A 13711-nucleotide genomic window follows, 5' to 3' on the forward strand; every position below is an offset into this window, starting at 1 on the left:
TTGCAAGCAGCCGATCCAGGACCGAAGGTGGTTGATTCGAATCCTGGTGTCCCATATGGTCCCCCGTAGCTGCCAGGAGCTATTTCTGAGCAGACAGCCAGGAGTAACCCCTGAGCACCGCGGGGTGTGGCCCAAAAACCAAAAAAAAAAAAAAAAATAGAAAAAGGCAGGGTGAATAAAAATAGAGTAATCAAGAGTAGATACTTTTTCCTTGTAATTTTCCATAACTCTCTGCTGAGTTGATTTCTATGCATGTTAATCCTTAGAAAATGTAGAAAAAGCAAAAGGAGGCTCATTTGTAAGTAGTGGCTCAGTTTTTAGGATTAATGAGCATTGTATTTCACTGCAAACCAACATAAGCTTCCAACCAATGTTCTTACTAGTAAGCACATCTCCATTTTTTAAAAGATAATGGCACCAATGTTAGTGTTGCAGGTGGTAGTTTGGAAATCTATGCATTTCAGCTTTTCAAAGAATAACAACCCTTTCAGATTTGAGTACTATGCTCATCATAATTTGTGGTTTTCATCCTACTATCACTTATACCTCATTTCCTATATTCATACTTCGGTATATTTTCATTAAATTTAGAGCTTAAATTTGTACAGAACTGAAGCATGACTACTATTTCAAGGCAAGAGTTAATGTCTTTCCAAGCATAGTGAGCTATGCTTTACATGTTCCAGTAATTTGTATTGTAAAATAAAATCAAAGTGATTACATATAGATGATTACAAATCATCTAAAATTATGCTTAATATGCAATAGGTGCTCAGTATATAATAGGTGAATAATTTTGCTGCATTCTATATCTTTAATTCCTGCAACTGATCATTTTATTGTTTTAGTCTATGTGTACACATGTGTCTACGAAATGTTACCAGTTGATTTTCAACTCACACCGAAAGTATTCTTTAGTGTTTAGAGAATGGTTTCTAATTTACAATCGTTTAAAAAATAGAAGCAAAAATGTTTGAAAGCCATGAATAAAATATTAACAGATTTACTGAGTACTTATAAGAGTAGTGTGAAAGGCAGTAGGTGCTACTGATAAAAATCTAGCCTTTATTATCAGTAGTTGCTGTATAGACCAGGCCAAGAAATAATATCTGAGTTTTGATTTTCTTACCTAGAAAGTGGCAATAATAACACTAACCTCAAATATATCTACATAGTGATATACAAGTAAAGAGAAAGATATAATTTAAATTATCCAATAATAAATTATCCATAACTTTTAGCTAATGTTTTTTCTTAGGATTGGGTTTATAACCTGTTCAGAATACTAAACTACAGAATTGATTTTAAATAAATAACCATAAGACTTCTATATGGAATTCTAAACTGAGCTGTTAGCATATTTCTAATCTTTATAAATACATCTTTTATTTATCAAAAAATAATTTTTGTTGTGTTGGACTACACCCTGTACTGCTAAGGTTTACTCTTGGCTCTGAGTTCAGGAATCATTTCTGGTAAGGATTTATACTCAGGGGACAAAATGCAGGTCAGGAGATTAATCCCATCAGTATTATGAATATAAGCATATATCTCTGTCCCCTCAATAATATTACTTTATAAGGAATTATACCAGCAACATTTATTGTTATATTATTACTTGAAAAATGTTCTTGCACAATTAAACATCCATTGGAATACTTACTTATTTTAGAAAGACAAAACTTAAAGCATAAATGATATAGAATACATTTTTATCTTCCCATTTGTCCAATAAAAATTGTAATTTTATATAAATTTATTTATATAAAGTACTTATGTACAATTTATAAATTAATTATATTTATAAAGATGAATTATTTGTATAAAATTTAGTTTTATTATTTGGAGAAAAATAATAAATTTTGAATAATTTCTCTTGACCATTAGAAAACCTTCTTTGTTGAACCTAGGTCTATTATTATTTACAAAAAGGCAACTTTCATATTAATTTACAGTGTAGGACTCATAATGTAGTGAAGTCATTATTTTCTTACTAATATAAACTATGATGAGAAAGATTTTTACACCTATATATTACAACTTTAGATATGTGTTTACAAAATTAACTTTTAGTCCATTAGTAAATTATTTGATCACAAACCTAAATGTGTAAGACATATTCATTATTCAATTAAAAACAACAGGAATGGTTATATATAAGGTCAAGGATAAGAGCCCCCTGGTACATATCTTTTTGCAAATCCAGAAAAATCTTATGATCATAGAGCTGTTGATATGTCAAGATGTTTCATTACAGTTTTCATTAAAAATTCTATTAGCTATTTATATTCTTCTACAAGATAACTCCTGTATATTTGACCATTCCCCTTTACATATAGTCATGATCTTATTTCCACAAAATTTAATTTAAGTATTTCTTTCTAGGCCCTTCTAGATAAATCAAAGCTGGATCCAATAATTAAATACTTTTTAAAACTAATATTTTCTTTTCTCCAGCCTCGAGTTAAGCAAGGTCACCAAATTATGAACTGTTGATTTAGTATGTCATAGACTGAATGAGTTGCTTTGGTGTGTGGGAATAACAAGTCTTTGACATGTCAGGAATTCTTTCCAAAATAATGAACAAGGGACTTATAATATTGAAGAAATATATATTTTAATAATGCTAAACAGTATTTTAATATGAATAGTTTTGGAACATTAATTTTTAACATAAAGACCATTCCGACATTTACATTATTTCTTTTAAAATTTTTCAAGAGGCAAAATAAAAAGTGTCACCTTAAACTCTAGGTTATACCTTTAACATCTAGCCTATTTTTTCATTTGTTCATCAGAGAAAAAATGTTTTAATCTTGGTTGAAAAACAGTTTGCTATAAGAAGTTAAAGCTTTTCTTTACATAGAAGCCACATCTTCATTCATTGTTGGATATAATTTGCCTGGTTTCAAAATTTGTGATAATTTGCCTAATGTCACTTGTTTGCTCTTGCAATATGTTAGAATAGACCAGTCCATAGCTTCCCAGCAGTAGCCCATTTATTTTGTATGAGTGCAAAATGATATTCCAGAACAAACTAAATCTCAGTGTGACCATGAGGGAACTAGTAATGGCTGTTTGGCTCAGTAAAAGCATGAAATTCATAGAAGGATGATTGTTCTCAGCTTAGCTGGTTCAGTGTCACTTTTTTTATAGGCTTCCTTAAGGTAAATAGTCTTCAAAGACCTAAGAATAATACACTAGTGCAATAGATTGAGGAAATTCTAGTAGGCAATCTAGTAGGATTAAAGCAAAGGCACTGAGGAACTCAGAAAGGTCTAAGGACAATAGCAACTATCTTTCATAACAAAGTACAACAGTATATTCATTCTGGTAGCACCGTAGGGAAGAAACAAAATAGACAACAGATCAGCACAATGTCATATCCAGAAATCAACACAATAGCTAATACTTTCTAGTTGCCATGGGCACTCAGAAAACATTATATGTTGAAAGATACTAATATCTTCACAGGTATCTAAACCATCCATGCATAAGAACTGGAAAAGGTATTAATTATAAATCAGGATCAAAACTTGAATGCATTCTGTTTAACTATGAGAAAAAGAATTATCAGCAGCCCAGATTATACTGATGTGTTAGGGTATTAAAAATGTGAAACTATCTCACCAACATGATTTGATTCTGCAACCAGAAACACATTGAATTGTACGACTCCACAGTTTGAGCTCAGCCATAATGAGAATAACATTCTGAAACTCACAGGAGAATTAGCTATCCATAACTCTAGATATGTCATCATGCTGGTTGGCTGAATGCTTTTGTAAAACTAAATGATTAGAAACATGATAACCTAATTATGTTGGGATACCCTCACAAAGTGGGGAAAATGAAAAAGAGAGTTAATGTTTTTGATTGTAAAGAAGCTAGAATGTGTGTCACTCATCCAAAAAAACATACTTTTTTTTTACTTTTATACTATATGAGAGAAATCCATATTAAATTATAGCCTACTCTTAGAATTCAAATTAGTATCACACTGAATTCTAGGGATGACAAAAAATACCATAACAAAGGATTTAAAACTATTTTGTTCACTGTTTTATTTCTACATCACAGGGTAGTGTCTGATACATGGTAGGCACTAAGTAAATAGGTATTGCTAGAATAAATGCGTGAATAAAGATATAATAATAATAATCTGGGGTTAAAACTTCAGAGGATAATGAAGAATATGTTCTATACTCATGGCTGCCTCAGTAATAACACACTACCTTGCATAGAAAAGCAAAGAAACAGAATATTTTAGAAAAATATCAGGGAGCAGATTTCATATTTTATATTTCATATTTGTATCATTGCCATTTCATGTCCAAAGCAAAGTATATACAAATGTCATGTACAACGAGAAGATAATGGGGCTAGTGAGGTGGCGCTAGAGGTAAGGTGTCTGCCTTCCAAGCGCTAGCCAAGGAAGGACCACGGTTCTATCCCCTGGCTTCCCATATGGTCCCCCCCAAGCCAGGGGCAATTCCTGAGCACTTAGCCAGGAGTAATCACTGAGCATCAAACGGGTGTGGCCCGAAAAGACAAACAAACAAACAAAAAGATGAGAAGATAATGACAAAAAATAAATTTGGAGGGATATACACATATATCCACTGCTATTGATGACAGTTTTCCAATATATCTGAAATTCTGTATCATTTGGTATTTTCATAGCATAAGATACAAGTCACTTTTAACTTAAAATGTTATCAAACTATCATCTGTCAAATATCCCATTTACAAAACTAAAGAGAGTTATAAGCATTTGGACATAGAAATTGAAAACTTACCCCTATATAAACCAATAGCTGTTCTTTGAGTATGCTAGAGTATTGTAAGGTACCAACCATATGTATTTTTTTTTAAGTTCCTTATTAAACATTGTGTTTGTTCCATGAGGTTAAAAACTCTGGAAGTTCTCAAAGCTTTAAGCAGAGGGAAAGAGGGAAGAAAACTAATAATTATAAACTATTTAAATTGATAAATCAATTTATTATCATACTTTATCTCAACAATTTATTTTTGGGTTTTTGGGCCACACTCAGTGACACTCAGGGGTTACTTCTGGCTATACGCTCAGAAATTGCTGCTGGCTTGAGGGACTATATGGGGTACTAGGGATCGAACAATGGTCCTTCCTAGATCAGCGCACACAAGGCAAACACCCTACTGCTTGCACCACCTCTCCGGCCCCATCCTTAATATTTTTTTTTATTTAAAACAACCTAAGGGTAATGTTATTTCAATTCTGCAGATAAAGGTTGGACATTACTCAGTAATTTATGCAAGTTCATAAAAATATAACAAAAGAGTTGGGAATCAGCCTAAATATTCTTTTTATTTATTTGTGAATTTTTTGGGAGGAGTGGGACATACACTGGGTAGTATTCAGAGCTACTCATAACTTTGTGCTCAAAGGCTACTCCTCAAAGTTCTTAGGAATCATATGCTGCACTAAGATGGGATGGGGTGAGTCAGATGCAAGACAAGTACCTTAACCCTGGGTCTATCTCTGGCTCAAGTCTCAAGTCTCAATATCCTTAGCTAGAAAGCCTGTATTGTGCTAAAGATTACTGAGCCTAATTAATTAATTCCAACTCAACTTAAAACATTTTATTTTAAGCAGATTTACAATACTGTTAATGCTAGGGTTTCATGCACGTATCATTCCAATACCACACTCTTCACCAGAGTGCCCCCTTTCTTCCACCATTGTCTTAGTGTCCACCCACCCTCTCTTCCTTCTCCACCATGGTAAACTCTGTTCTGTAAATCAGTTCTCAAGTCCGTTGACTACATAAATTTGTTATTATTTTCCTATGCTGCTTTATGACCCACACATGAGAGAGATTTTTTGGGGCTACATATGTACCTGTCTTTCGGACTCAACCTTTAAAATGTGTATTTATGGGAGGTCCTCTTTAGTGATTTTACGTTATTTTCTTGCTCATTCCATACACTTTAATACAAGAAGAAATACAAGCACATTGTGTAAGTTATTCAGGTCACATCCTCTGACAGAATGTCATGTATGCCTAATGTTGTGTCTATAAAAGTGCTAAAATTAATTTAAAATGCAAACTTCAGTATTGAAAAGAGATAAAATGATTGTCAAATACATTCAGCACTTCTACTTTTTTTTAGGAAAAAGAAAATTTACATAAACCGACAGCTAATTTTGTATACACATTCAATTTTATTATTTCATTTGCTCACCAAAGGACAATCCTATTTATTTGGCACCCAGAAAAACCCCAAAGCCTATTTTTATGCTTGTAAATAAATAATAAATCAAAAAATAGCATTCTTCCTTAATATATCTAATGACAAAGTGATCCAAGCAAGAGTTGAAAAATAAGACAATATCTTAAAATTCCTTTTACTTATATTAAATTTCTTCACTGATTTTTTTATATTTAAAAATTTAATCACAGGAGTATTTAAAATAACTCTAAGGTATTTTTACAGTTACTAAGACAAAGAAGCATCTTAAATCTATTTACTTTTTATTTTTTTTTTAAATTTCAGAATTAGAATGCTCTGATTAGAAGGATCTGGAATTATAACACAGTGGTAATGTGCTTGAATGCATAAGACTGACCTGGGTTTGCCTCTTGGCATTTCATATAGTCCCTTAAGCCTGCCAGGAATAACTTCTGAGTGCAGAGCCAGGAGTAACTGCTGAACACAACAGGGTGTGTCAAAAATTGAAAATAAAAAAGAATGCTCTGAAAATACTAGAAGTGATCGCTAGTAAATTAACAGAGATATTCTGAATCAATTTATAACTTTGTTAACATATGACCAATTTTACATTATACCTCAGTAGTCAGTAATCTCAGAATTATATTATAAAATAATACCACTCCCTGAAAAATAAATAGTAAGTAGGAATCCTATATTTTACTCAGAAATTTAGGACTTTAGCTATTTACCAAGAGAACTGCTAATGGTATTTATACAGTTATTTTAAAACAAAAGAAAACATTTGGAGATTATCAACAATAACAAGAGTTCTATATGAATTACTTAAGTAAAATAATCTAGTTTTCAATACCAAAATATACAGTTATATGCAGCATGTAAAGTGGAAATACAGATCTGTTATATCTGTTATCTGTTTTTCTTAGCTTGCACATCTTCCTTAATTATAGTTTAGATGACTAAATGAAACATAAACGGCATTTTTTATCAACTGAACATTGCTAGAAGCATAAACAATAAATTATGAATTATAGAAACAGAAGTCTTTTTGGATCATATTTGCATGAAGCTATTCTGCATATTTGGGATCCCAGTTGGACCTTTTTATGCAAATTGAGCACTACCTTTTATGAGCTGACATTGAAGAAAAGGGCCATGCTTCCTGAAAGAGCTGACAACGTACATGGAAATGACCTCTCTTAATATTTGGTGTGGCATGTGATGTTGAAGAAATCTACTACATGAGCACAGTAGACAGAGTGACCATTTGGAACCATACACATAAAGGAATCCACTATCACTCTCATTTAAGCAAACAACTTCCACTTATCACTTCTATATGGTTGCTGGGAAACCCAATAATCAAGGAGTTATATAGCTTAGGGATAAAGCCTCTCATATAGTAAACTTAAGAAAAAGATATGTGTATGTTTGAGATATATGAAAAAAGAATTATGTGTTTGTGCTTTTATATTTTTACTATGTTTTAACATTGTTGTGGGTATAACATATAGCTGTGCTTGGAAACCAAGGTCTACCCACTGTGGTACTGGGGTGAGAGTGGTCATTTGTTACCTGGAATTAAACTGGTGTGTAATACAGATCCTCATACAAGTAAGGAATAGACTCTACCACTTGAACCTACATCCTTAATCCCACGAGAGCTGTTTAAGTAATTTTAGCTAGATTTAAAGCATCTTAGTATAGTAATGGATGTGTTAAAATGTACCTAGGCATTGTGATTTACAAGGCTATTAATCATTGAGTCTCATTCCAAATATCCTAACTATGAATTTATTATGAGTGTCAGAATCCCCACCACCAACTACCTCCTTATTAGATTCATTTTTAGGTTTAAGTAGTAGATTTTTGGGTCACAGGATTCCTTATAGCACTGACTGTAATTGTCTTGATGTATGCAATTACCTTACCTCTATGCTACCCACAAAACTAAGGGGAGATTTTAAGGAAGCCCAGATTAGTGCGAAAGAAAGAGGGGGCCCTCTTTGCTTGTAGATCAAGGAAAAGGCATTTTATGTCCATTCCAGATCAGATGGGTCATATCTGGTTTTAGACACAGAGAAGAGGAACTCTCTACCTTGATACTTAAATATTAAATAAATAGGAGGCAAGAATGAAAATTCAGCTGGAGAGAAGATAGAGGATGGAGAAGAGAAGTAAGAGATCACTCTGGCTGTCTGAAACCAGGAAAAAGCACTTTTTCTCAGCCAGAAAATTTGAGTTTTTTAAATGTGAAGTCTGAGTAAGTTGACATTATTCAGAAGAGCAGAGAGAAAGATTAGCTTTAATTTTCTGACTTATGAAAAGAGATTCCCACAGAGAATGTGTATTTAGAGGTTGTGGGTGATTTGAACAACTCGATATGCTAGAATGGTAAATTACTACTAACATATTTAACATATTTGAAGACTAGGTTAGATATTGTGTGAAAAAAGAAACAGTTTTGTTTTGCTAAAGGAAGAAAGGTTTTCTTTTCCTTAAATAACAACAGATCCAGAAATCTTATAGCTATTTTCACGACTTTTATATTTTACTCATCTCAAATTTCTCTTCTCTCTTCTCTTCATTTTCCTTCTTTTACTCTTTTTCTTCCTTTAGTCTTTTTGGTTACAATTTATTTCAGTTAAATACATTGAAAAACCTATTTTCTATAATGTATTCTGGTGAGGAAAGAATTTTTCACAATTAATCTAACATGATTTTTTGTAGAACTTTTAAAAACCCAAAAGTTTTGTGGCTTGGAGGTCATACACAGCTGTGTTCAGGGGCTACTCTAGTCTCTGCTCTAGAATAGCTCCCAGTGGTAGTGGGGACCCATGTGGTGCAGGGGATTAAACCCAGGCCTCCAACATGAAAGCAAGTGCTCATCCTGCTGAGCTATATCATCGACCCCAAAACCCATCACAGAGAGTGATTCACCTCAAAGGTTTGAAGTTAAAGAAAGAGAAGCCAGAAGAGATACTATATAATATGAGTATTTAGGAATTAATTAATTACTACAAATACAATCTCAGATCTTTCCCCCACTTACTAATAAGTACTTTCCTTTATGCCAGTATTGAGATGTCTGTGCAAAGAGACTCATGTATGCAGTACAGCACACTTATGGGTCAGAGAGGAATTGTCCTGAAATTAGAGATCAGGAAACTATGACTTAAAATGACTTGCCTATAGTCAGTATTCTTACAGTGGGTGCTTCTAGAGGATAAACATACTTGAATTTGGCCAAGGTAGATGGAAATTCACACACAGTAAAGCATAAAGTGTAGTTTAAGATGGTAGCTATGTTGACATAGCTCAGAGCACATTTAGACAAAACTGTCATCAGTATATGTATTATTCAAATTCATTTTAACAGTACTTTAGAGTCCAGTTCTTGTTCATCAATATTATTTTGGTCAAATGGACAATATCAAGAGAAAAATCAGGTTTTATCTGCCTTTTTTTTTAATTTTTAGCTGTAGTAGGTATGCTCAGAGATTTTTTTGCTTGTGCACTGAGGGACTATCCATGGTGGTGCTCAAAGGACCATAAGGGATACTGTGATCAAAACCAGGTCAGCTGGATGCAATGCAAGCAAAGGTGGGGTCAGAGCAGTAGAGTGGGTAGGGCATTTTATTTGTTTTGTATATTGCCAACTGGGGTTTGATCCTCAGCACCCCATTTGTCTGAGAAAATTGCCAGGAATTAAACCCGGAGCAATATTGGTACACACTTTTGGGTATGGTGGCCCCAAAACAAACCAAGAAAAGATAAGCACCCTATTACTACTGCAGCCTCTCATGTGTTGTCTTCTTAAATCTAACCATGATGCTATTCAAAACAAATTATGATTTTCTTTCACACAGGTCATCTTCAGAGAGTAGAGATATATATTCTTGATTTGCTGATGTATATTATTAAAATATCCTCATGCAAAACATGAGTGTCTTCCTATTTCTAGATATTTTCTAACCATTTGGATTTTCTCTTTTTTTTAACCTACAGCTTTACCTATACTTTAAAGAAGAGGTTTTAACAAACCCAGAAATTTCTGAAAGCAGCATATTTCTGTATCGATAAAAATTCCATTTAACTTCCCTGTCTTGTTATATTTAATTGTTGGTTATCTTCTATTTCACGATTAGCCTGGAAACCTGAAATGTGGTCAGCAAAATCCCCTTTTATTTTTTAAATCCACTGAGCTGGTAGATTGAAAAACCAGTGTCTGGTTCATGTAATTTAAAGAAATTCAAGGTACTGTGAATCATAGAATGTTTACATGTTATATAAAAGACTCAGCATATTTTGCACCTTTTCTGCTACCTATAACTCTATTGAAGGTCGTTTTCTTGTTCTGGCAGAAATATGATACTGATATATTCAGAAAAAGAATTATTTGTGAAATCACTCAACTGTGTAGGAGACAAGAGACAGCTAATTTCTATCTCATTTTGTCTTTGATTATGAATTAGTCAGTTGAAAATTGCAGGAGGACCAATCTAAAAAGGAGGAGAACTATCACAGTAATTTCAAATTGAAAGACACACTGCAAATTCCTTAGAAAACCCCAAATACTAAAACCATCTTCTTTACAAAGCTAATTAAATAGGAGCTCATCTACCCTTCAATTACAGATTTGAATTTCTTGGCTATCTCAAAATCTTAGGTTTCATCTGCTGGCCTGGCACTTGTAAATCCTGAAGCTCTCAGAGAATAAACATTGGCTATTGATCAATTTAAAAACCTGTCTGAAAAAATAAAGCAATTCTAAGTAGGATTAACCCATTTGATTTTCTCCCTGTTTCAAACCTAATCTATACTATAGTTTTAAAAAAAACGAAGGTGAAGTTAATGGATTAATTTTCTGTTCATTAACTTATTCATTTTATTTTTTCCTTTGTTGGAAATTTCAAATATACTTGGTATATTTTCCTCAGCAGATGGAATCAAGGCCTTTCAATTTCCAGGAACATGTCATTTCTGGAATACTTTTCATTACTTTTGTCTTTTCTCATTCTTAATAAGAGATAGGTAATAGATTCTCAAGTTATCTTCGTATTTTAATTCTGACTTTTGTTATTGCCTTAATAGTTTCTACACATTAAGAAAAGTCGACTAACTTTGAGTGAAAAATAATAACTATATTTGTGTATGAAATATGCTCCAATAGGTAGATGAGCTCTTATCTAATTAGTCTTGTAAAGGCAGTTTGTTTTCACAATATTCTTGTGCTGCAAAAAAAGTTGTCTTTGGTGAAAAAGACATGAATATATGCTCTAAGAAAACAGGGTGGTAAAGTATGAGCTTTATGTGTCTACTTCAAGACCTACTACTTCATGATTTATTATATGGAGACATTGAATATCTGGATCCTAAATTCAAAGTCACAGTGAACATATGTCCTAGTTTCCAAAAGACAGTCTGGGTTTATGGCTTTTCCAGGCAAAAATATAAATAGCAAACTCCTGTACTTAAAAAAAAGATCTCTGTGGGGCCGGTGAGGTGGCGCTAGAGGTAAGGTATCTGCTTTGCAAGCGCTAGCCAAGGAAGGACCACGGATTGATCCCCTGGTGTCCCATATGGTCCCCTCAAACCAGGGGCAATTTCTGAGCGCATAGCCAGGAGTAACTCCTGAGCATCAAACGGGTGTGGCTGAAAAAAGAAAGGTCTCTGCTTAACATAAAATACAGCAATACTGATAAATAAACACAAATTTTAAAATATACCCCAATAAAATATTCCTTGAGTAAATGTTTTTCCATTGCAAAATGTCTTGGGAAATAAAGAGTACTTCTGTGCTATAATTATTTATTGCTGCTGAGGCAGAGATATAGGCTTTCCTTAAAAGAGAAATCTTGACAGAGTTATTCAAACACTGGTAATGCTTAGATTAAGTTTTCTAGTTGGGAAAACCAATAGATAAGTATTCTATTACTGAAAAAATAGAATTTTGTTTTAATTATTTGTAGAAATAAGCTAAATGTGTAATATCTACAGAGAACAACTCACATTTCCTTTTCTCTGATATATTTACCTAGATATTCCCCAAAATGAAGTAAGATAAGGTCTGAATGTAGTTCAATTTATATGAGAATAAATTATTTCTTTTGTTTATAAAAGAAGTTTTACCAAAATTCACTACCTCTTAGAAATATAGTTAGCAACTGATCCAAATAAATTAAATCTTACTCTTGTGAGTATTGCTTTTATATAGACCAATCTAAACAAATGCCTATAGTAAAGTCAAAAGACAGCCTAAGACAATACATTTATTTAACTAATCATTCTAAAACAGCTGAAACTAAGACGTAAATACATTTGAGCCAAAACAAACAATTAAAAAACCTTGTTAAATAGAGAGCAGCTTAGGAAACAAAAATGTACAGATGAGATATACCTTTGGTTATTAATTATCCATGACCTTCATATGTAATAGAAAATAGTTAAGGGAAATGGTTAATCCAAGGTTGGTTTTAAAAAATAATAAAATGGATTAAATATTCTTTGTAAATGTAAGACAACAATAAAATCAGTTCATATTAGTTTCAAAATAATATTGATTAGGGGTGTCCTTCAAGAAAGATTTTCTGATCTAATTGCTATTGTCAAAGTTAGTATAAGCTTAAGACAAATACCTCTAATGTGTACCCACAAACTAGGTGAAATTGGAATAGGCTTTCCCTAAAGACTTGGTAAACATTCAATTAAAACTTAATAACTTCAAAGTATAAGTCAACTCCTCCTCTACAGATATCTTACTATATCAAGAGTCTTAGTACTTTTACATGGGTTAAATTTTACTCTTTATTTTTGAAGCAAGGTGATTGAAAGTATGCCCTGGGATAAAATGAATTTTCACAATAACAGTTTTCTTATCTATTGTTTTAAGATTGAAAAGAAAATAGTAATGTCATTACCATCTCATTAGGCTGATATTTTACATCTTATCTGCTCCTGGGTAGAAAAATAATTTTATTGGTAAGTATGGGCATAATCAACTCATATCTTATTTTCACATTTATACTGTTTTACCAAGCTAATATATTTACCTTCATTTTTCATGATGGTGAAGTTCGGATTATTGACCATTTCTGGAAGAAGACTGTATAAGAAGTAATGTCCATTTTTGGGATCATCTTTGTCCATGGCACTCACTGTTTGAATAACCTGTAACATAAAATTTGGTGTTAGTATTTCTAAGGCCATCAGACGGTTCTTTGAAAATTGAATCACATCCTTTTAGTGTTTTCATTTAAGGATGATCTGTGCCCCCTTCCTCTATCCACCCAGTTCTCCAAGTTGTTTGTGATGATTTGTGACAAGAATGAATGAAAAACTCATCAATTGAAAACCTCAGCTTGTTTAAGTGGATGAAAACCAAGGTCATTACCTTTGTCTCCATTTGTTGTCCCTGGTTTAAAATAGAAAATTTAAGGGTATTTGGAAATACCATTGTGTTCTTTCCAATTTGAGGATATACAGGCATCTCAAATGA

At 32.7% G+C, this 13711-nt stretch overlaps 1 protein-coding gene across 1 annotated transcript in view; it reads right to left on the bottom strand.

Moving 5' to 3' along the window:
* Window positions 1-13711, bottom strand: part of CDH8 (cadherin 8) — a 462580-nt gene that overhangs the window by 70415 nt on the left and 378454 nt on the right. The window contains exon 10 of the mRNA XM_049786831.1: window positions 13266-13383. Coding sequence (XP_049642788.1) covers window positions 13266-13383 — 118 coding nt within the window. The remainder of the gene's footprint in view (window positions 1-13265; window positions 13384-13711) is intronic.

The sequence above is a fragment of the Suncus etruscus genome, chromosome 14, assembly GCF_024139225.1.
Source record: "Suncus etruscus isolate mSunEtr1 chromosome 14, mSunEtr1.pri.cur, whole genome shotgun sequence".
Classification (NCBI taxonomy): Eukaryota; Metazoa; Chordata; class Mammalia; order Eulipotyphla; family Soricidae; genus Suncus; species Suncus etruscus.